A 25390-nucleotide genomic window follows, 5' to 3' on the forward strand; every position below is an offset into this window, starting at 1 on the left:
TTAAGCATTATTATTTTTGCTTGAGTGTGTGCCCTTCTCAAGATAGTGATTAAGTCTTAATCATCCTGGAGCTCAGTTACTAGTGCCTGACATAGAAGATATTTAATTATTAATTATTTTGACTGATAATCAACTATAATGGAGTTCAGGACCCAGCTCAGTACTGTTCCTAACTGTCCTTTATAATTAAGTGGCCTAAGGCAAGTAACTACTTACCTGGAAAGTATTACTTTTCATTTTCAAAGGCACTTGGTAAAAAAATTCTCTAACCCCAAATCCGTAATTTTTTTTAAACCTTGTATGTGTCAGTGTTTACATTAACACAGACCATTTACTTGCTTGGTAATCACCTAGGGAAAATGTGAAAAATGGTGAGACTTCCTATTCTCAACCCCCCATGTCACGCCCAATCACCCGATCAGGAATTACTATTTTGACAATTCCTCAGGTGATTTTGATGCATCTGAGTTTTGACAACATAAGCATAGAGAAACACTGACGGTGATTACACCACTTCACAAATATTGTGACTAAATTACCTTATTGGATTCCACAAAGAATATGCTTTTCCAAAATAAAACATTTCTAAGATTGGATTGCATTAAACAGTGTATATATTTAAACCAGTACTGTTTTTTTAAAAATATATTTTATTGACTTTTTTTTACAGAGAGGAAGGGAGAGGGATAGAGAGTTAGAAACATCGAGCAGCTGCCTACATCGAGCAGCTGCCTCCTGCACACTCCCTACTGGGTATGTGCCAGCAACCAAGGTACATGCCCTTGACCGGAATCGAACCTGGGACCCTTGAGTCCACAGGCCAACGCTCTATCCATTGAGCCAAACCAGTTAGGGCTAAACCAGTACTGTTTTTATCTTTCCAAATATCCTATCAATGCATGCAGTTAATATTATTAATCATGAATCTAGTAATAAACTTATAATTATAACATTATTAAATAAGTTAGGCATTATCATTTTTATGCAAGTTTGTGCCCTTTTATAACAATTTTTGTCTTAATCATCCTGGAGCTCAGTTTCTAGCACAGTACCTGATATAGTAGATATTTACTAACATAATAATGCATTTAATTATTCATATTAAAATTTTTAAGTATTGAGTCTTTGAGGGTGTTAATTTTTACACTCCTGTTTTAAAAGTTTCTGTGAGGAACATTTTAAAATGTAACACTTTTTGTAATTATGTAATATGAGGTCATTATTACATATTTGGATTTTCAGAGAATATAAACAATGCCATAATCCAATCATCCAAAGAAAATACTTGTGAACTTTTAATCATCCTACATTTAGTCCAGTTAAGCCAGACTCAGAAACTTTAGAATACTGTGTCTTACAAAGCCCCTGCCAATGAGATACATTTAGCTTATGTTTATTTTATAGTCTATCTTCTGAGCTCATCAAAGCTAATTGGATCACATTTGACCAACTTTCAATTAGCTCCTGTTTTTCAAAACTGAAAACAGTTGTTTTCATTTCAGCAGATCCACCCTCAGTTGGCAAATTTGGGAACATTAAGTGAATAAATTTACTTATAGAACAGGACAATACTATTTATTTTTGAAACTGAAAAGTGCCATGCACAGAAAAATGACTGGATTACATCAATGACATGATCACTGAGCAGGAAGCTTGTAGCAGGAAACTGTTCATCTTGATGGGTGGTGGAACAAATTTTGGACCTGTTTAGATTGAAATATACTTGGGACATTCAGAAGAGTTCCACTAGAGAAGTGGATAAAAATCTGTAGGGCCAGAGAAGACAACAGTCTGGGCTAGAGATGTGGAATTGGGTATCTTCATCACTATGACTAGTGACGACTGCAGAAGTGGATGGGACCAGCCAAGGAGAACATGGACACTGAGAGGACATGCAATTTAGGGAATCAATGTAGCTCAAGCTGTAAGAGTCCAAGGGTTGGAACCTGTCAGTTCTAGTTGGCGCTAAATCTCTACTCTGTCACTATTCCAAGTAAAATAATACTATAGAATAGTTATAGAAGATTCACATTGAATATAAGAACAGAGAAAGGGTGAACCTAAGAGAATGTTGAAAAGCATATTATACAAATTGCATCTATAAGAAAGCTAGTATTGCTTTTCAAGTATCAGACAAGGTAGAATTCAAGGCAATGGGAACTTATATAAAGGGGGCATTTAATAAAGAAAAAAGATCAATATACCAGAATGGTATAATAACCCTTTATTTATATGCACCTAAAGATATAAAGGAAAAATAAAAATCAGAACAAAAGGACAAGTAGAAAATTCCATAATCATAGTCAGAAAGAATAAGTTTTTGGTAACTAATAGTATCATCAGGAAAATAAGTAAGGATATCAAAGATTTTTCTTAATTATTAATACATTTGACCTTGTTCACATATGTAGAACCCAGCAAACAACTATTGAATAACTGGGGAGATATAAGTTAAAAAATTTCTAGAGCTTCCACAGATGGGAAATTATTCAGTTGTCATCAGTCAAATTGCAGAGTCCTCCTTGAACACTGGGGGCATTCATTAGAACCTTCAGAGGAAAATATTTTAGTATTAGTAATAAAATAACCCTAGAGTAAACATGCCTGATAAAGTTTAAAGATAAGCCTCAAAAGAGTTAAATGATCTGCCCGCTAGAATTAAATCTAGCACCCTTTAACAGAAAAATAGATTGTGCCGAGCCAGCTCAGCCAAGGGTTCACAAGCCTGAGGGAGGGCGGAAAAAGATGAAGAAAAGACAAAGAGAATAAGCTGGGTCTAGGTGGATCTTCCTGTGCCTGGCTGAGGCCACAGAGAGAGATCCAGAGGCAAGCTGAGCCTTTATTTTATAGCCAGAGGTAAACAAAGTAGTGGTCACCATAGTTATAATGTTCTTGTGAGTTTCATTTGTTTTGGCAGCACTTGCTGCACCTCCCACAGCCCATTAGCTACCTAGGAAGGATCTAGGGAGCGTCATAAGGTCAAGCCTAATTATGCTAAGAGGGCTGTGCTCTCTAAGCTGGGACTTTTTTGTGGCTTTGCCAACAGGTCAGTCCAAGCTTAACCCTATAGCCGCTCCCTACAATATATAATCCAGATACTCAATTACACAAAATCCACAATGTTCAGTCTCTAATAAAAAAATTACTAGTAATACAAAAATGGTAGAAACGTGACCAATAATCACAAGGGGAAAAAATAGTCAAAAGAAACAGATCCACAGATTACAGCAATGGTGAGATAAGCATTCAAATATTTAAAACAGCTATTGTAATAAAAAAGAACATAAAACTCAACACCAAAACAAACAAACAATCCAATTTTTTTTTAAATGGACAAATGATCTGAATAGACACTTCTCCAAAGAGGACATACAGATGGCCAGTAGAATTAAGAAAAAATGCTCAATGTCACTAATCATCAGAGAGTTGCAAATTAAAACCACAATGAGATATATCACCTCATACCTGTCAGAATGTCTATCATTAATAAATCAACAAACAAGTGTGGAGGACAGGGAACCCTTGTGCACTGTTGATAGGAGTGCAGATTGGTGAAGCCACTGTGGAAAGCAGTATGGAGTTTCCTCAAAAAATTAAAAATGGAACTGCCTTTTGACCCAGCAATCCCATTTATAGAACTATATCTGAAAAAATCCAAAACACTAATTGGAAACAATATATGAATACTTATGCTCATTGCAGCATTGTTTACAATAGCCACGATTTGGAAGCAGCCCAAGTGCCCAACAGTAGATAAGTGGATAAAAAAGCTGTGGTACATTAAACAAAGGAATACTACTCAGCCGTAAAAAAAAGAAGGAAACCTTACTTTTTTCGACAGCATAGATGGACCTAGAGAGCATTATGCAAAGTGAAATAAGCCAGTCAGAGAAAGACAAGTAACATGATTTCACTCATATGTGGAATCTAATGAACAAAATGAAATAAGACAAACAGAGACAGACTCATAGATAGCTATCAGGGGTCTGGGTGAAGGGATAGGAATTGAACAAAAAAGTTAAAACAGAGAAAAAACTCATGGACACAGACAACAGTGTGGTGATTGCCAGGGGGAGCTGGAGTAGGGGGTGGTGCAAGAGGATATAGGGAGGACAAATGGTGATGGAAGTAGGGTTGACTTCGGGTGGTGTACACACAATGTAGTGTACAGATATGTTGTGGAATTGTGCACCTGAAACCTGTATAATTTTGTTAACCATTGACACTCTAATAAATTTAATAAATTCATTAAAAAGGAAAAAATAAAACAACTATTATAAATATACCCAAGGATTTAAAAGAAAATACAATAAATTTATAATGAGGATTTAAGTGGCTGATATAAAGGATATACATGAATATTTTAGAGATTAAAAAGTACAATTTCTGAATGAAAATTTTATTTGTTGTGAATAGCAGCAGATTAGACACTGCAGAAGAAAAAATCATTGAGTGGGCTGGCATAGCAACAGACACTATCAAGAGCTTTCTCAGTGATCTGTAGAACAATATCAAGATGTCTAATATATCTGTAATTAAACAACAGGAAAAATACTTAAAAAATGACAGAAAGTCTTCCAAATTTAAGGAAAATGAAAAACTCAAAAGAGTCAAGAAACCCAGTGAATTCAGGCAAACTAAATACAAATAAAGCCACAGTAAAGCATATGTCATAATATCTGAAAACTAGCAATAGAGAAAAAAATATTAAAAGCAACTGGAGAAATGTGACACAAAGCATAAAGGAAAACAAAGTTTTACTTAGAAACAGTGCTAGTCAGAGTACAATGGAAAGATATATTTGAGGTGCTAAAGAAAATAAAACTTGTTGGACTATAATTTCATATTCTGTGTAAATGTTTTTCAAAGTAATGATAAAATGCTTTAGAATCCAACAAAACCTGAAATGGTTTGCTGCCAGTAGACCAGAAATTCCCCCTCGCAAAAAAAAATTTAAATGTACTTCCAACTGAAGGAAAATAATGCCACATGGAACCTTGAACCTGTGCAATGACTAAAGAACACCAGATATGGTAAATGTGCAAGTAAAAATAATTTTTCTCAGTTAACAAAAATGTTAAAAGATTATTTTTAAAGCTAAAAGTAATAGATAACAGGAAGATACAGAAAATTCCCTAATAATTGAAATTGAAACAATATTATTATAGCCCTGGCTGGTTTTGCTCAGTGGATAGAGCTTCAGCCTGTGGACTGAAGGGTTCAATTCCGGTCAAGGGCAGGTACCTTCCTGGCCCCAGGTCAGGGTGTGTGTGGGAGGCAACCAATCGATGTGTCTCTCTCATATTGATGTTTCTCTATTTCTGTCTCTCCCCCTCCCTTCCCATCTCTCTAAAAATCAATGGAAAATATACTCGGATGAGGATTAACAACAACAACAAAAACACAAAAAAACAAAACATTATTTTAAGTTTATGGATCAATGAAGACCTCATCAAAGGAATTATAAAATATTTTGACCTGAGCAATAACCATAAGAACATAGTATATCAAAATATGTGGTATGTATATATGCATACATCATGACCATGTAGGATTTATTCCAAGGATGCAAGGCTGATTCGACATAAAAAAAAAATAAACCACCTGGTAGGCATGGCTCAGTGGTTGAGCATCGACCTATGAACCAGGAGGTCATGGTTCGATTCCTAGTCAGGGCACATGCCAGGGTTGTTGGCTCAATCCCCAGTGTGGGGTGATGCAGGAGGCAGCCGATCAATGATTCTCTGTTATCACTGATGTTTCTATATCTCCCTCTCCCTTCCTCTCTCAAATCAATAAAAAAATAAACCAATGTAATTCACCAAGTAAAAAAAATAATATTATAACATCAATTGATACAGAAGAAAGATTTGACAAAATACAACACCCGTTCATGATAAAATCTTTGAGTAAGTAATGAATAGAGGAAAATTTCCTCCACTTTACACAGAGTATGGACAAATTACCTACAGGTAACAATGTACATAATGGTGAAAGACTGAAAGCTTTCCCCCTAAAATAGGGAGCAAGACGAGAATGACTGCTCTTATTCAACATAGTTCTAGCCATTGTAGGAGGGCAAGAAAATGGAGCCCAGCTGGAGTGGCTCAGTTGGCTGGAAATGTTGCCAGTTTGATTCCTGGTCAGGGCACATAGCTGGATTGTGGGTTCAATGCCTAGTTGGGGCATGCAGGGAAGGCAAACTCATCAATGTTTTTTTCTCTCTCTTCCTTTCTCTCTGCAAGCATGTACTTGGATGAGGATTAAAAAATAAATAAATAAGCCCTGGCTGTTTTAGCTCAGTGGATAGAGCATCAGCCTGTGGACTAAAGGCTCCAGGGTTTGATTCTGGTCAAGGACACTTGGGCTTTATCCCCAGTGGAGGCATGTAAGAGGCAGCCAATCAATAATTCTCTCTCATCATTGATGTTTCTATACCTCTCCCTTCCTCTCTGAAATCAATAAAAAGATATAAAAAATAAAGAAAATGGAATGAAAGGCATACAAATTGAAAAAGAAATAAAACTATCCCTATTTGCAAATAACATAATTATCTATGTAGAAAATCCCAAGGAACCTACATATTATTATCTTTTAAATAATTTTCATGTGAACTTGCAAAGAATATCTTATAAAATAAAACAAGACACTATTTGCTGATGTGTAAAGAATTCCTCTACTAAACAAGGGTATCATCAAGCTACTTATGAAAAGTTAAGAGACTTGGTTGTCTTTACTGTGCACCAGGCTACAGTCTCAAAGGAGTTCATGTTAAAACTAAGGGAAAATTGAGGTGATCAGGAGAAATCATCCCATTTCCTTAAGTTGTACACCCAGGTTACAGAAGACTGTCACACTCTCTGCCCACCAAGGAATGTCCTAGAGCAGTGGTTCTCAACCTTCCTAATGCCTCGACCCTTTAATGCAGTTCCTCATGTTGTGGTGACCCCCAACCATAAAATTATTTTCGTTGCTACTTCATAACTGTAATTTTGCTACTGTTATGAATCGTAATGTAAATATCTGATATGCAGGATGTATCTTCATTGTTACAAATTGAAGATAATTAAAGCATAGTGATTAATCACAAAAAACAATATGTAATTATGTATGTTTTCCGATGGTCTTAGGCGACCCCTGTGAAAGGGTCGTTCGACCCCAAAGGGGTCGCGACCCACAGGTTGGCGACCACAGGTTGAGAACTGCTGTCCTAGAGGTTAGGAGTGTATATGGTCATAAGAGTCCCAGCCTTGACACTTATACAGGGTGTGCCCCTAAAAATGTATGCACACTTTAACAGCTGATAGCTCAATTTTTAATATGAAATGTATTTTAATAAATGCTGCCTTTACAATTATTCAAAGTGTGTGTATACATTTTGGGGACACCCTATATTTAGCCAGTACTACAGGCAACCCCCTTCAGCCTCCATTTCCTCTTTGGTAAAACAGATGTCTACTGGTACCTACTCCATAGGCTTGTAGTGAGGATTAGATGATATAAGCAGAGCACCTTACACAATCCTTGTCACATAATAAAAGGTATTGACAGTGAAGGTAAGTTACTTACAAAACCTGTTGGAAATGAGGAACTTGTAGATAGTAATAACAAGACTGCGTGGAGGCAGAGACAAGGACATTATTGTGCCTTTATGTTTTCTGCTCTTATGCCAAATGCCATGGAGATCCGTGGTTCTGTGAGCAAATCCAGAGCCAGCGATTCAATACAAAAGATGATGGTAATAGACGACATGATCTTCTTCTCTTTTAGCGTCTTCTTCTTTCTTTTCTTTCTGAGAGGTGCAGAAGTGAACTGAGCTTGAGAATCTTCTTAGAGAGGCTACATCTTCTGGACTCAAGTTGTCCAAAGTTATTTTCAAATTTGAAAGGCCATGCGTATCACTAATGTGATGAGGAGCAGAAGACAGAGAATTAGCTGCAGCATGAAACAGTAATAAGGAATCGTATCTGACCAACCAGACATTGTGATGAACAGATTTTTCACTCAGAGAAGGCCCTCTCTTCACTCTGCCAACAGCAGGGAGTTCATAAGCTCGAAGTGCTGGATGAAGAGCCTTCCCACAGCCACAAACCATCCAGGTTGCCGTCTCCTCTTCCACTCAGTTCACAGTGATGGGTGATTTGGGCCAGAGGCTTCAAGGCAGCCTGAGCAGAGGAGGTCAATGTCTGTTGACTTGGCAACAAGGTGGCTTCATTGTTACATACCTACAGCGTCATCACTGACACCCCCATTATTACCCTAACACTCCGAGCTACTCCTCAGACTCTTGTCCTTCAGTTCAGCCTTGTGTAGGGGAGCTCCTGCTAGTTTTCCTAGGAACTTTATTCACTGACTGATTTGTTTGGTGTTCCCCATTTTGTACTGAAAAACGACTTGTGGTTCTCTCCTGCCAGCACATCAGGAGGGAAGAGAAATGCTGCAGCTTTCATCAGAAGCATCCACCCACTACTTTACCACATGTGATTACAGTAAACACTTGATTTTGAGGACCTCAACTTAATGGTTATTTTTGTTATTAATTCACTGTTATGTAGTAATTTCACCAACATAAATAAATATTACATATCTACAACTATAGTCTACATATTCAAATCCAAGAGGCACTGCTTCAGTGAATGATTAGCACGTGATCACACCGCATCCCACGCAATAATTGATTCTGTTGTCTCACGGCATGACTTTCAGTAGCAGTTTTAAGGCCTGCCTGCCAAGGCTCTGACAGGCACTAAGCCACCTCCAGCTGAGTGCATTTGTTTACTCTAGGTGACTGGTGAATGCACACATTTACTAGACCTATTCAGTATAAATTTAAAATTACTATAATACATATAGAAAACCTTTTTTTGTGAAATTAAACTTTGCATACATAGTTTTAATTACACATATACATCTACATAGTAAAAACAGATAAACTAACTAATTTGTCAATTTTTTTTAATATATTTTATTGAATTTTTACAGAGAAGAAGAGAGAGGGATAGAGAGTCAGAAACATCGATGAGAGAGATTGATCAGCTGCTTCCTGCACAGCCCCCAGTAGGGATGTGCCCGCAACCCAGGTACATGCCCCTGACCGGAATCGAACCTGGGACCCTTCAGTCCGCAGGCCAGTGCTCTATCCACTGAGCCAAACCAGTTCGGCAAATTTGTCAATTTTTAACATACGCAGTCAGAAAACCTACTTTATTAAATAACAGACTTTCTGCTTACCGGACACCCCCTCACCGGAATTATTCCATTATATCAAGGTTTTACTACATCTTCTTCTGGGCTTCACCACACATTCTTACCTGTGCTTTGGGTGGATTATGCTGGACATGAGATTCCTATTCCCCCAGGGCCCTTGAGGAAAGGCCTCATCCAAAGCCCCTCTTTCCATCCTCCCACAAGTGAGTCTCAGGGATTGGGGGTCATTTCTCAGAAGCCCTTTTCCTGGCCCTCATTTTTCCAGGAGGCCCACATTTATTCCTTTAAAATAATTTGCTCTACGAATTACCTTACTCTATATGTAAATCTCTCCATGTATAAAACTGCTGGACTGAACAGAACCTGAGTTCCAACTCTTGCCCAGAAACAGCCCCCTCCCAAAGGAGGACCCTGCCACCTCCCTGTTCTCCTGGACTGAGCCCCCGGGCGCACAAAGATGCTCATCAGGAGGCATCCAGTGCCCTGGGATTGCAGGGACGGTACAGTCAGTGTCTGACTTGGGGCCTTAGCCCCATTCCTTTTAGCCTCAGTGGGCCTGCAAACACAGAGCCTGAGCAGCACATTTAAAGGGACAGGAAAGAGGAACTCACACTTTCTGAGGATGACCTGCTGAGAGTCAGGAATCTGGAAGACTTTCCCCCATTACTAGTGTGAACTACAGATGTGAATGCATATGAGGTGCAGCATGATCTGGAGAGCACATGGAGAGAGGAATGAAAACATGTACCTTTCTATGTTGACTGCGAGTCAATGCCACTTCTATGTGGTGGAATGAGGGCTCTGATTGGGCTGTGGAAGGGAAGAACACGATGACACCAGTTCCATTCAATTGAGTCACATACCCTATGAATGGAGTTTGGGGTAAGGGAATCAAGTCACCACCCACCCCCTTCCATATGTTTTCCTGTCCCCTTTTCTTATCCCCTTGTTTTATTAAGAGAAGAGTGTTTCCCTTGCGCTCCTGAAGAGTGAGATCAAATCCTAATACATGTCTGCTAGATAGGAAATTGGAGCAACAGAGACAGGAGATTTCCCTGGGTGCCACTGCCAGACCCCGAACAGTAACTGACATTCACATCTCACAGGTAAGTCACTTCGCTCCTCTTAGCCCCTCTTCAACAATATGCATTGTGTTATGTGCAAGCTGCATTGCTATGTGGTAGTGACGGCACCACAGCAGAAGCAGATGGAGACTGAGAGCTTGATGGATGAATCTACACCCCAGGAATGGGCTCCTGTACCTGTGTTTCCTGATGCACCATTCTGGTTGTCAGGCACTTTCCATTTTTCTGTCCCTCTCTCAGGGCACCCCAGATTCCTGACTTCTGTCTACATTTCTCTACTGTCACAAAGGGCAGGGCAGAGGGATAGGAAAGGGGGCAAAGAGAGAGGCTCCTCGAAATGTGCTATATTCTTCTCTCCTCCCTGGAAGATTTGGAGGGAAGGAAGAAAATCACCATCCTGATTCCTCTTGTGCCATGTGCTGTCATGTTCCTTTACTTCTCCTTGCAGGTAACTTCAGAGAAACAGTTTTCCCTTGATACCTTGAAAGGTGAGGGGCTATATCAGGTCAAAGCTATTTCTGCGTATTTTGGAAAGGACCTTGCAGTACAAGCCAGGGCATCTCCCTGGGTCTTGGTGGCAGGCCTCACCTCCTAACTCTGGGAAGACCTTGGACTTGCCACCTCACCCATGTGGCCTCACCTGTCCAAGAGGAACACACCAGCCTTTTGTCCCAGCCAGCTAGGATGGGGCCAGAGAATAAAGTAATTTCCATCCAGAAAAACACCAAGTTTCCAAAAGAAAATGCTTTTCCATGCAAGTCCAAGGAATTACTTAACAGTGATGCTGCAGGCTCACCCGAATTCTATATTCAGTGACTACATTCAATTCAATTCAGTTAAACAAAACTTCACTGAAGAAAATAGCACATTTTGAGGAGCCTCTCTCTTTGCCCCATTTCCTATCCCTTTGCCCTGCGTGACGCTCTAGTCTACATCAGTGGTTCTCAACCTTCTGGCCCTTTAAATATAGTTCCCCATGTTGTGACCCAACCATAAAATTATTTTCGTTGCTACTTCATAACTGTAATGTTGCTACTGTTATGAATCATAATGTAAATATCTGATATGCAGGATGGTCTTAGGCGACCCCTGTGAAAGGGTCGTTTGACCGCCAAAGGGGTCGTGACCCACAGGTTGAGAACCGCTGATTTAAACAGAACAAGGAGTATTTATTCACTTTGGGAAGTATCCCTTTAAGAAGTGGTCTTACTTTATCTTGCCACAGGGACAGCTTTACAAGGAATTTCTTTCACTGGGCACTCATAGACAGGGTTCCTTTACCAGACAGCAGATGAATATGTATTTCAGCCCTTGGCCTTTGTAACTGTCCCAATGCAGCACTGCTAGGTGGATAAGTCTGTCCAATTCTAGGGTTTATTTATAGGAAATGACTTGCTTGCAGATCTAAACCACTTTCTCTAATATCACTTTTATAAGGAATAAAGTAGATACATTGTTCTCCTTATTCTTTTTTCATATTTCTTAGTTGGTTTAGAGCTCAGACATACAGCAGGAATGTATGGGATGGGGGAGCTTTAAAGCATAAGCATTTTGGAGCAAGGCCAGAGGAATAGGTAGGAGCCAGCAAGGTACAGAAAGGAAAGAAGAACTCGGAGTCAATTGTAAGATCCACTCCTGAGGGCAGAGCAGAAGATTTGCTTCATAAGGGCAACTTACCACCAAGAGTTTTAAAGGGAGAGGGTTTGGGCTGTGTAATGTTTTTCTCTTTCCAGTCTCACTAATCAGGTTATTCCCGTGATAAAGAATTGAGTGCATAAAGAAAATAGAAGTGTTTGGGGTATGGATGCCCCTCCGCATAAAAAAATTTATCAGGGATGATCGAAATTCCCCATGACAAACCAAATGTTCAAGTGACTAAGTTTCTGCCTACTAAGTAACTACAATATTCTAGTCCTGCTTCCTTGAAATAATTCCCAAATTGCTTAAATGAAATTATGTGTGTATGTTTCTATATCATTAAGTCACATGATTATACACAGTTATTAGTTCTCTGCCACAGATGGCTAACTGCTTATGATGGCTTATGATTTTTGTTGAACCCCAAGAAAAATATACCTACCAAAAGGACTCCTTGTGGTTAACAGGGCACAAATTCATAGAGTCTAGCAGCAATTGTTTACAGAGGCCTCTGAAGCACATTGCATATCAGGGAAAAGCCTCAGGCTAGGCTGCCAAGCCTCCTGCACTGGGTTCCTGCCTGCTGAGCCAGCCCTTATAAAGGAGTTCCTGGAATTGTATTTTGACCAGTGGGCTGAGACCTTCCCTGTCCAATCAAAGCTGCACAGTTAGATCTTGATTTGCATGTTCACTCTCTGAGGCTAGCTTATCTCTAAGAACCACAGGCTCCTCCCTGGGTCTCTGTTTACTAATAATACTCCCCTACTGTGTGTGTGTGTGTGTGTGTGTGTGTGTGTGTGTGTGTGTATTTGATTTTTGACAGAGAAAGGAAAGGAAGGGAGGGAGGGAGGGAGGGAGAGAGAGAGAGACAGAGAGAGAGAAAGAGAGAGAGAGAGAGAGAGAGAGAGAGAGAGAGAGAGAGAGAAACATGGATGATAGGGAAGCATTGATTTGCTGTCCCTCGCATGCCCCCTACCGGGGATGAGCCCGCAATCGGGACAGGTGCCCTGACCAGGAATCCAACCTGCGACCTCTCAGTGCATGGGAGGATGCTCAACCAGCTGAGCCACAGCGGCCAGGGCCACAGTCTCATTGTAAATAAAAAACAATTCCTGACAACAGACTCATGTTTCAACAAACCGGGCAGAGTTCCGCCAATTGTCTGGCTCCCAGTCTAGTGCCTCTAATTAGTGTGCTTTCTCCCATAGCAGCCTGAAGAGGAAAGGTGTTTTGCTTCCAGCTAAGGGCCAGGGGCTGGAAGGATGTGCCAAGGCATTTCTGATATGAAGAATGAGGCTTCGCATCCTGGTTGCCATAGAAACCTGACGTCAACAGGGCGACTGTGACGACTTTTTAAAAGAGACCTGGCCTGGCCAAAAAGCAGGCCCCGCCTTCAGACATTGGGGACTCAGAGGTTGTGGGTGTTGGCCGTGGGGGTTGAGTCGTCCTGGGATGTCGGAAGACAAAGGAGATCCAGATCTAAGTTTCCTCTTTCCCGCTTTAGGGTTCGGTCCCCCGGTGGTCTCATAGGTAAAGCCAGTGTGGTCCCGCCAGGCTCCAGTGAGTGTGGTGTCCTGCAGCTACTTTCCAAAGGCAGGGGCTCCTGAGGTAAGACTGGTAAGGACTCTCTCTGAGCCCCAGCGCCCCCCTCTGTGAACCCGGGATAAGAATGTTTAACCCACAGGGTGGCTGTGAACGTGCAGTGATGACACATGAGTAAGCCCTCGGCCCTGTGGTTATTGCGGGATCATGATGCCTGTATGAACCCAGGCCACTCCTTACTCCTTTCCAACTGTGTTGTTAGGGGATAGAGGAGGGACGGAGAAAGGGCTCCGTGAGCAGCCCGTTATCACATCTGGTTGTTAGGACCACTACCCACTTGTGTTAGTGTCAGTGTCACCAACCCAGTGCCTCGCCTGGTGGGGCACTTAGTTACACCACGAAAGCATGGTGATGCTGGATCTGTCTCTCCCCACATGAGCAGCCCCTCATGGCGGCGGCCCAGCTCCTATCAGGTGTCTGACGGAGGCAGGTTCTGAAGATCTGTGTCCAGGTAGCTGCTGAGGCTTCTGCTCCAGGTTCCAGGACAGCGGTCCTCAGGAGACCCCGACACTTCACATCCGCAGTGGGACAGGACACCTGGCTCCAGTGAGTTCATAGACCCGATAAAAGCATGTAGTGGGATCGCTCCTGTGAGGGTCACACACCAGCCTCAAAGTAGAGAAGCTGCTTTGATCTCATGGGGGTGGGACAGAAAAGCGGTTTAGCCGGTGGAATGTCATTCCATCAGTAGCTACAAGGTTTGTAGTAGCCCGGAGGCCCACCTTAAACATGTCCACTTTTGTCTGAAAGTAATAAATTGTCCATCCTGAGGAAGAAATGTCATCTTTCACATGCATTTGTAATAAATAGACCAAATGGTTCTCACTAGTAATATGATTCAATGATTTCCATGTTTCTTTTAGATGGGTGTTGAAATATACATTTGGTTAGAAAGTCTTCCTAGAAATTTGAGATTGTTATATAGTTTCTTCCCTGGCCCACACATTTTTATCTATTCTATAATTAAAACATTTAGCAAGTCAGGAATTTTTCCAAATGTTATTTTAAAATGTCAGTTATAAGAAATTTTTATTTTAAGTAATAATTACTTTAGCATGTCTTATTATACTGATACCTAGCCATTATCTCTTAAAATAACCAGATACTCTTAAATATAGTTATGTTTACTTTTCCAGTACATACCAGTTTCAGGTCTTTATGACCTGGCCTCCCTCCCCCTCACTCTGCTGTGTACCTAGGCAACCATTGATCTTCTCTCACCATAGATTAGTTTTTGTGTCCTATAATTTTATTTAGGTAGAATCAAACTTTTTTGTTTTGTTAGTTTTGGCCTGGCTACTTTCATTCAGCCTATTTAGAGTATCCATGTTTTGCATGTATTAATAGTTCATTCTTTTTATACTATGATGAATATATGGATATAATTTTTTCTAAATTTGTTTTTTTAAAGAAAGCTCCAATGAACATTGGTGTATAAGTTTTTGCATGCTCTCTTTCTCGAGGGTAAATTCTTAGGAGTGCAGTGGTTGAATCAGATGGTAGATGTGAGACTACCATTGTTAAAAAACTGCCAAACTGGTTGTACCATTTTTCATTGCCACCAGCAGTGTATATGAGTTTCATCCTCCGTGACCTTGACAGTGCTTGGTATGGACAGTCTTTTTAATCTTAGCAATTCTTGTGAAGTTGTAATGGTATCAAATTTTAATTTAAATTTATAATACCACACTACCTTGATTATGGTAGGTTTATTATGAGTCTTCAAATCTGGGAATATTCATCCTCCAACTTCATTTTCTAAGTTATTTTTCATAGTCTAGGTCTTCTGCATTTCTTTTTTAAAAAAAATATTTGCTCTTTTAGGGCCTCTGAATTTCTACATGAACTTTAGAATTAGCCTGTTGATTCTTTAAAAAATATATTTGCTAGATTTTTATTGGGATTGCATAAACTATATATAGATCAATTTGGGGTGAAGTGACACCTTAGAGTCTTCTGAACCACAAAGATAGTTTTCTCTCCATTTACCTAGATTTTCTTCAATTTTTCTGAGCAATGTCATGTAGTGTTTAATGAATAGGCTTTGTATATCTGTAGACATTATCCATAAGCATTTCATACTTTTTGATACTATTATAAAAGGCATTATTTGTAAAGAGAATTCCCAATTATTATATTTTTACTGACCTGTCAGCAGCCAAATGTTTAATAATAGCATGATCTTTTTGGTCAAAAGCACAGGCTATTCTAGGATGGAAAAGCTACTTCATGCACAATATAAATTTGACTGTGTTTCTATATCAGCTTCTAGGCATTATTGGCAATGTACTGATACTAGAGAGAAAAATGTCACAGAGAAAATTCTACAGGTCATCGCCAGAAAAATCAATCACTAAAAGAAAATACTTATGGTAACTTTCAACTTTATATGTATGGTTAGAATGGAACCAGTTGAATTGTGGGGGGTTTCTTTTTTGTCTCCCAGCAAATCCACCTCAATGAATTCCTGGATTTTTGGATGGTGAGACAGATGGAAAGAGACAGCATGTATGAGTAAGTATGTTTGTATGTGTGTAGATTGCTGAAGCTGCTAAGAGTCATTATTGTGAGGAATACTTGAGTTGAATTACTGTGATCATGTCAGTCCTATTCACTTCATAACACATAATAGGAACCAAATAATAGTAATGGTTTTTTTCCAAAGCTTCACTTGGCCAGTATGGTTACCATGGTGGCTCTTGACTGCAGTGTGGGCTGGCACAGATTGAGCATCATTTTATAATTCTAGCCTGAATCACCTATTACTCTGTTGTCAAATATTATTCTTATAATTCTCTCATTCTTTCCAGGTTTATTAATTGAAACTTAACTGGAGGTAGAGCTTTCTCTTCTTATTTATTTATTTATTTATTTACTTACTTACTTACTTATTTATTTTTGTACTAAAGGCCTAGTGCATGAAATTTGTACAGTAGGGAGGGGGTGTCCCTCAGTCCAGCCTGCACCCTCTCCAATATGGGACCCCTTGGGAGATGTCCAACTGCCATTTTAGGCCTGATCCCTCTCACAATCCAGGACTGCTGGCTCCCAACCGCTCACCTGCCTGCCTGCCTAATTGCCCCTAACCACTTCTGCCTGCCAGCCTGATCATCCCCTAATGACTCCCCTGCCAGCCTGGTCACCCCTAACTGCCCTCCCTTGCAGGCCTGATCACCCCCAACTGCCCTGGGGGTGGCCATCTTTTTCGAGGATGTGACAGTCAATTTGCATATTACCTCTTTATTATATAGGATATCATTATAATTCATAGATTCCAATTTTGCTCTAAGGGTTACCATCTGACACTATAATTATTTATTTTGATGCTCAAATTGTTGCCAGGCTGCAGTGGCTCAGTTAGTTGAGCATTGTTCTGTACACTGAAAGGTTGCTGGTTCAGTTCCCAGTCAGGGCAGATACCTGGGTTGTAGGTTTGATCCTCAGTCAGGAACATACAACAGGCAACTGATTCTCTCTCTCTCTCTCTCTCTCTCTCTCTCTCTCTCTCTCTCTCTCAGCATGTCCTCAGGTAGAGTGAGGATTTAAAAAAAATAATAAAAAATAATTATTATAAAAATTGTCTCAGATTTGGCCAATGAAAGTGCCTTCAAGTTGGCTGCTGTGTCCATTTTTTTTTTTTAGTTTAGCACCATTTATTAAGTGATCTCAGCTGTTGTAGTAGCTGCTGTGTGTCAGCCTGTTCTTAAAACATAAAATGCTCTTCCAATTCCTCTTGTCCAGGACAGAAGAATCTTCCAGGTAGCACGCCAACAGAACAAGAGACTCCGATGATGCCAGCTTCAATGATGGTGCCATCCAGAGAGGGAGAAGGTCATGGCACATTCAACCGTGGCTTCCAGAGGTTTTGAAAAAGGAGCCTTTGGGGGCCCAGCCTGCCTGGCATTTTGATGCTGTCGGTGTGGGTTTTGTATTCCATAATGGTGTTGGGAGGTAGATTAAGCACTCGCCGAAGCGTATCCCGGATTCGGGCTGTGGTTGCTTGGTCGCTGGCAGTCTTATTCCATATTGAAATAATGTCCTCCTGAAACCGGACAGAGACTACAGCCCCACAGATCTCCTCCCCAACCATGAACTGTTCCCCCAACATGGCCAGGATGAGATTCTCCCAGCAACGCGATGCCAAGCCCTTCCGCAGCCGAATAATCCACTTGCCACCATTTTTATTTGCATCATCCTCCCACATGGGTTTAATTCCTTCTTTGAAGAGATGGAAGTCACTGTGGCCTGTCAGGTCCCCAGGACGTACCATGTGGCTGTAAAACCTCCAGAATTGCTCCACAGAAGCAAAGGTGCCAATCTGTTTGATATTCTGTTCATAGCTCTGTGAGCTGGTGGGTCGGCCGGGGGTTCTCCTGGAGTACCAGAAAGTGTAGTTGTACTGCAAGGGATGCTCTGCTGGTCCCGGGACAACAGCCTTCCTCTTGCTGCTGCTCTGACTTTTGTCCCGTTCCATTTTTTCCTTCTCACCATCTTTCTGTGTGCTGTTTTCTTCATTCTGATCATGGTCACCACTGTCATCATCTTTCAATGCGTCGAACTTGTTGTTCATCCTCTCGCTGTCGCCACTGCCTCTGCTGTGTCCATTTGACACCTCCTTTGAACATGTACTTTGCTGTCTGAGGTTATCTCCAATTCTATAGAAAGGAGGTAAATATGCCCACCTCAGAGCATCACTTTGAGAAATTGAAGAGAAAAAGTCTGAAAATAACAACCTATAATTTGTGGCACATAATATGCCCTTGCTAAATTTTATTTCTCCATTCCCACTTTAACTTTTTCCCCTGTCATTGTGATGCCTCTGGCATTAGCATCATAGCATGACTACCAGAGAGAACACTGGGACATGTAACAGCAAGCAGGGATGAGCCCACATTTCCACAATGTGTGAACTTCAGTGTCACTGCTGTGAGGAGTGTGATCAGCTGGGGAAGAGGCAAGACGTCATTGCACAGCCTCCAGTGAACTGAGTGGGGACAGGAAGCACATCCTCACCCCTTTCCCTGCATTTCATGCGCTTTCCCGTCCTCTCATGTTCCTCTCTGTCCATGTGCTGTCTTATCCCCTGACTCTCCCTTCTAGTAGAAAGTCAGAGAAGGGTGTGGACTCTGATGGAGAAGAACCAAGTGTGATGTCGAGTGTGTTAGACAGACTCCTGGAGTGAGAGTGAGGATTCCCATCTAGGGACCCTTCAGGTAAGTCGCCACCCTTTCCTCCAGTGTCTTCTATTCAACAGGATAGCAATACCCAATGCTGCAGGAACACTGTGGAGTTTAGGTCTGATCCAGGTAGGAAAGCAAGCTGTGGTTTTAGGAGCAGGGAAGGACCAGTGCACTTTTGAGTAATTACATTAACAGAGATACCTCAGATACTACAGAACTCTGCATGGTAGACATTAAATTAATGCTACACAAATGTCAGCTGTTTAGGTCAGGCTTTTTCCAAGTGTGGTCCTCAGACCACTCCATTAAAATCATCAGTGAGTGCGTGTTAAAATTCCAGATTCCTTGGTCTACTCTAGGTCTGCTGAATCAGAACCAGGGTGGTGGGGAGAAGGTGTGTACAGTTTGAGTAATAACTCCAATTGTTTTTGGTATTCATCCAGGTTTAAAAAGCACTGCTCTGAATTTGCAACGAACACTTAAAATTTTCAATCCTGTGATGTCTAATTTCCTTGTCAACTTCTGCAACTCAAATTTAAATATCTGTGTCTGCTCCTGTCAACAAATAGGTAGCAACTTGTTTATTTATATAATATTTAATATTAAGTCACGGATTTATATATGAAGCACGCATGGGGGACACAGCACAGAGAGCAACATAGGCAGGAGCCCTGGAGTTCCATTCTAGTTTGGGAAAACAGGCAGTAAGCAGGTAAACACCTCAGTAAGCATGGCAATTTCATATGGGGATGAGTGCTTTGAAGAAAGCAAACATAAATAGGGTAGAGAATGATGGGGACAGGGATTACTATAGATGGGCTGTCAGTGAAGGTCTTTCTCAGGAAGTGACATTGGAGCTGAGTCCTTCATGACAAGAGGAAAGCAGACCTGGCATGTCTTTGGGTCGCTGGCACCAAGTGTTCCAGGAGAAGACACCAAGCTCCGGTGGCTGGAGCCTGGCAAAGTGCAGATGGTAGGAGAGGAGGTCAAAGGGCAGACAGGAGCCACATCATTTGGGCCTTGCAAGGAGTTTATTCTGAGGGTGGAGTGTGGGAGTGACATGCTCTGATTCATGTTCTCAGAAAGTGACTGGCTGCTGTGTGGAGAATGGACTGTTCAAGGACAAGATAGCTGTGGGGATAACCATTAGGGGAACCAGGCAGCCTCCAGGTGAGGGACGAGGGTGGATTGGCCCAGTGCTGCAGCAGTGTGCAGAGGACAGGGGTGGCCCTGGACAGGGTGTGCTGCAGGTGGAGCACCTGCAGTGGCTGTGCATAGAAGGCACGTGAGGAGCAGGCAGGATCCTGGGTGAGCCCTCGCCTTTCTGTTCAGCCACATACAGAAATGGTGGTGGAGTTTCCTGAGATCAGTTGGTCCAAGTGCTTTAGAGATGTTCTCATGATAATCACTTGGGTACCTAAGAGTGGTTATCCTGAAAACTAGTGATTTAAAACATGCATCAGTTGATGCATAATTTTCAGTTGTAAGAGTCTTTTTCATCTATATTGCTGAGAGTATACAGATGTCTCCCATTTTCCCCCTATTGCCCCCTCTACTCAGTTCCAACCCCACCCCAGGCCTTCACCACACTATTGTCTGTGTCCATGGGCTATGCATATATGCATATAAATTCTTTGGTTAATCTCTTCCCAACCTCCCACTCCCACCACCTTCCCTCTGAGATCTATCAATCAGTTGTAAGACTTAATCTTTTAAACCCATATGCAAACTATAAAATTATAAAAATATCACATTCTATTTTTAAAAAAACAGCTAGAAATTTTTGAGCTATTGCTGTGTGCCTATCAGAGTTCTAAGTGTTTTCATGTACTAACTGAATTAATTCTCAAAACCACAACCCATAAGGTAGTAATGATTGGTTTCCTCATACTACAGAAGAGGAAACTGAAGCACAGAGGGGTTCTTTCAAACTTCTGAGATCACACAGCCAGCTATCCCATGTCTCTGCAGTAGATTTTTAAAAAAATCTGGACAATTTATCCTTGTAAAGACCAAAACACAAAGCAATATTTTGCTCACCTTTTTAACTTGTTAGAATGGATTGTCAACTTCCATCTTCTTACATGCAGGACTGGAACCAGAAGTTCTATTCTGTATTTTTAAGAGAATATATACATCATTGGCTTCCATCATGGGCTGTTCCTCTGTCCCCTTATAGGTAATCACTTTTATCAGTTTTTGTTTATCCTTCCAGTTTCTGAAAATATAATCAAATATAACATGTGTATTAGTTTTTTTAAGTTCTGTTCAGAAGTAAAAGGTAGCATATTCTACAACAATGCAGTCCAATAGAAATTTCTGTGGAAGTGAAATCGTTCTGTATCTGCACTGTCTGATATAAATCCTGGTGAGCACTAGTGAGAAACTGAGTTTACAATTTTATTTAATTTGATTTATTAAATGTAAAGTAGGTGAGTGGCTACTGTATTGGACAGGAGCAGCTCTACATACTTTTCTTCACCTGATTTTTCACTGAAGAATGTATCTTGGAGATTACTATGTAGCAGTTTAGAGAGGGAGTCTTCATTTTAAAGCTGCATAGTACTCTAGGATGTAGACATATCTTAAATTATTCAACTAGTCCCTTATTGGTAGACACTTGTGGTGTTTCTAGTCTCCTATTGTTATGAATTGTTCTGCAAGGAATAGTTTTGCACTTATGCCCTTTTGCCTTTTGCATTGTTTCTTTGGGATAGATTGTCAGAAGAGTGATTTCTGATTCCAATAATATGTATGTAATTTTACTAGATAATATCAAATCCCCTCCTCAGGAATTTTACATTGTCTCCAGCAATGAATGAGACTATCTCTTTCCTCACAGACTATCTAAGAGGAACCCTGAGGGGAGGTGAATATGATGTGAGAAATCTGTGAAAACCATTTCACGAAATCAGGAGAATTAGATCTTTGTACAAGGTTCCTAGTCCTGTGCTTGTCTTTGAGAACTCTGGCTCTACTCCTTTCTGTCTCCTTGGATCCAGGCCCAGGCCCTCCCAACTGAGAGAGGAGGTCTTAACATGAAGCAGAAACTCCATGTCACCTCACAATACAAGGGGGAGTGACTTCCCTCTAGGGATAAGGCAGGTACAAAACCGGTTTGGAAATCCACCACTGTGACCTAATAAAGGGCTAAAGTAAAAAGTAAAAGCTGTAGGTAGTTCCTGCCATGAGAAAAAGCAATATTGAAACCTGACAAGGGTTACCTTGTTCTTCGTAATCTGTCTGTGAGTGAAGACCTGTGAAGAGAAGGTAGGAGCCTGTTGGTGCTACGCATGAGGAGGGAGGGGTGGGTTACAGGTACAGCACTTTCTCAAGGTTCAAGTTCTCCCTTTTCAATCACATGATTTTCTCCTTAGATGCTGAATTTCCAGGACTCAGGACCAAACTTGCTTGGAATGGAGTCCATTTTACGTCAGACACCATAGGGTAGACACTAATATCCATCTTGCTCCCTGTGAACATTTCAGATTTCAGGTCTAGAGATCAAGAAGCAAGGTGCAGGATGCAATTATGGAATTCCACTGACATGTCAATGCCTGGCCCAGTAAACACCCAGCACACATTAATCAATTAATGAGGTATAGATGCAGGAATAAGCAGAATAAGATTATCATCTCAATCTACATATATAAAATCCTAATAAGCAAATAGACCGAACGACGGAACAACTGAACAACCAGTCACTATGACGTGCGCTGACCACCAGGGGGCACGTGCGGAACATTGCGGGCATCAGCCATGGCAGGATGGTGAAGCAGGTGAGCGGGGCCACCAGACCAAGGCGGGGTGCCTGTCGCTGTCATCGGGGGGAGCCTAGTTACTGAAAATTCTTTGCTCCCGAGTGCCATGGTCCCACCCAGTGCTCGCACCTGCTGCTGGCACCAGCTCCGGCTCCGCTCGCACCCACTGCCAGCACCCAGCATGGGCCCCAATTGCTCGGCGCCATCAGTGGATGAGAGCGGCAGCTGCCGGCCCCGATCACCCCTCAGGGCTTCTCCACCTCCCCCTGCTCTTGAGGGGCGATCGGGGCCAGCAGCCACCTCTCGCACCCACTGCCGATGACAGCTCCGCTCGCACCAGCAGCCAGCACCAGAACCACCGCTTGCACCTGCTGCTGGTGCCCAGTGCTGATCCCGATTGCTCAGTGCCCTCAGCGGGTGTGAACGGCGACTGCTGGCCCTGACTGCCCCTGAGGGCTTCTCTACCTCCCCCTGCTCCTGAGGGGCAATTGGGGCAGCAGCTGCTGCTCACACCCACTGATGGCGCTGGCCCCACTCGCACCCGCTGATGATGCCGGCACCAATCGCTCTGTGCCATCAGTGGGTGTGAGCGGGGCTGGCACCATCAGTGTGTGGGAGCAGCAGCAGCAGGAGCAGGGCTGCCAGCAGACAGAGAACTGGGGGCCATGGCGGGAAAAGCTGGGCGTGGGCTTGGAGAATAGGCCAAGACCTGCCCCTGTGCCCACTGCAGCCTTGCGGCCCACAGTTCCTTTTAAGGTGCACAATTTGTGCACTGGGCCCCTAGTCTTTTTATAAACATGAATTTTTCAAAGAGAGTTACGATCACTCAGTACTTACTATTTCATAATCTGCTTTGAAGGAAACATTTTCTGTTTATAAAAATTATGACTTTTCATTGGGATAAAAATAACCTGTATTAAATGGCAAAAGATGCCACCTGGTGATCAGAGTCAGAATTGCAGGCATGGAAGTCTCTTCTAGGGGTCCTGACAAAGGGTGAGGTAATGGGAGGGTGGGAGGAAGGTGTATGAATTCCATTGCATAGGCCAAAGCTTTCTGAAATTTTCTACACACTGTGGTGATCCTGCTATATTCCTGCCTGTTGGGAAAGAAAGTCTCAGGGGCATAGTCTTTCAACCCTCACTCAGCCATAGAAGAATGGACCTCGGGCCTGGAATACTTCCTTACCTAGAGATAAAGAGCCCACACACAGCCTGAGTCAAGCTTGTTACCTAGTGTGGGAATATCTTTCTCTGTTTCAGATGCAATGAGTACTCCTTTGTTTTGCTCAAGGATGTGTGCCAATGACCTTCAGGCCAGCCACCCCCCCTTTCAGTATTTATCACATCACCAGTTAATTCTTTTTTTGTTTAACACATATCAAACAATATCAAAATGTATATTAGAAGTTAAAATTATTCTGCCTCTCCCTTTACCCCCAACATAATACAGTGATAGTTTCTGTTAAGTTATTGATACCTATTCTCCAGATTATTTTCTCTATATGTAATACACTGAACTTACAATCACACATCTATAAACCCATGCTGATATATATATTATTTTGTATAATGAGACCATATACATTATAATTTATTACTTGTCTGATTGACTAAATATTATTATTTTCATTTTATTTATTTGTGTTGGTGTGTTTCCAAGTATTTGTTGGGGATTTATATAATTTTTATGTGAATTGTCTGTCATTTTAAATAAGATAATTGACATTATATTAGTTTTAGGTATATAAGATAATGATTCAATATTTGTACATATTGCAAAATGATCACAACAAGTCTACTTAACATCCATCATCATCTATGGCTATAATATTTTTTCTTGTGATGAGAATTTTTAAAATCTACTCTCTTAGCTTCCCTAAACAAAAATAATACTGTTATGCAACTTTTCACTATACACACACACTATTATTCTTGAGTTTACTGGTAATATTGATATATCTATAATAATAATAGCATAATATGCTAATTAGACCAGACGTCTTTCCAGACATCCTTCTGGAAAACCTTCCAGACAAAGCTGGGGCTGCGAGGGAAGCCGGTGCCTGAAGCCAGGGGAAGAAAGGCCTACTCTTGCATGAATTTCGTGCATCGGGCCTCTAGTATTATATATATTGATTGAATAATTGTGCTTTCTTTTCCTGTCCTCTGTTGATGCCCTCTCTCCTCATCTAAGGAATGCTTGGTATCTGGAGTCTTGAACCTACTTAAAGTTCTAGGAAGAGGTGACTGGGGGTCTGCAAGGAGGGACACTGCAGTGACATTCAGGAGCTCTTCCAGGTCCCAGTGCCTGAGCCATCCCAGGGAGAGTTCCTTCCCCTGCCATGACCTGCATTGTCACACAGGTGTTCCCTGGGCATCTGTCACTCTTCACACCTCCAGTGACCCAGGGGCTACAGAGTTCACAGTAAAGGTTTCACATGGTCCAGGTCCTTGTGGAAGTTATGGTGACCTCTGTAGAACCTCCGTAGGCCTCAGTGGAGTTGTCTGAGACTCCTCAAAGAGGAGCTTGGCCTGGTACAATTGGCAGGACGAATGGAGGCTGGATGGGAGGGAGGGACCAGGGAGTCCAGCCTGACTGGAGTCAATAGTGGGGCTCCCGGCTGAGCAGACAAGGCTCAGAGGTAACTGACTGGACACTTCAGGGGTCTGAGGCAGTCAATATTAAGGACAAATTTGCTTCCATGGGACTCTGACTAGTCCATTTACACACTGAAATGACACCAATATTGGTAAGAAGGAAGGTGCCCTGCATGTCTGTCACTGGTCCATGGGTTATTTTGGAGATCCTTCCCTAACCCTATGTGGAGCTATTCATTCTTCTTCTTTTTTAATCCTTACCCAAGGATATGTTTATTAATTTTAGAGAGAGAGGAAAGGAGAGAGAAACATTGATC

General features: G+C 41.6%; 1 protein-coding gene across 2 annotated transcripts; it reads right to left on the minus strand.

Annotated features, from left to right (window-relative positions):
- Nucleotides 1–17160: 17160 nt before the first annotated feature.
- Nucleotides 17161–18119, minus strand: LOC102437938 (eukaryotic translation initiation factor 4E type 2). Of its 2 annotated transcripts, XM_014459942.1 has the most exons (2): nucleotides 17833–18119; nucleotides 17161–17727 (listed from the first exon to the last, which is right to left on the minus strand). In XM_014459942.1, the coding sequence occupies exons 1-2, from the start codon at nucleotides 18100–18102 to the stop codon at nucleotides 17365–17367; spliced, it is 633 nt and encodes a 210-aa protein (XP_014315428.1). In that variant the 5' UTR covers nucleotides 18103–18119; the 3' UTR covers nucleotides 17161–17364. The 2 variants fall into 2 exon arrangements, with proteins under 2 accessions (XP_014315428.1, XP_006082367.1); XM_006082305.2 differs by having other exon boundaries at nucleotides 17161–18119.
- Between the last annotated feature and the right edge of the window lie 7271 nt (nucleotides 18120–25390).

This window comes from Myotis lucifugus, unplaced genomic scaffold (assembly GCF_000147115.1).
Source record: "Myotis lucifugus unplaced genomic scaffold, Myoluc2.0 scaffold_2, whole genome shotgun sequence".
In the NCBI taxonomy this organism is placed as follows: Eukaryota; Metazoa; Chordata; class Mammalia; order Chiroptera; family Vespertilionidae; genus Myotis; species Myotis lucifugus.

Excerpts from the sequence above, each read along its gene's own strand:
- LOC102437938 (XM_006082305.2), bottom strand. The coding sequence starts at position 18,102 with ATGAACAACAAGTTCGACGCATTGAAAGATGATGACAGTGGTGACCAT.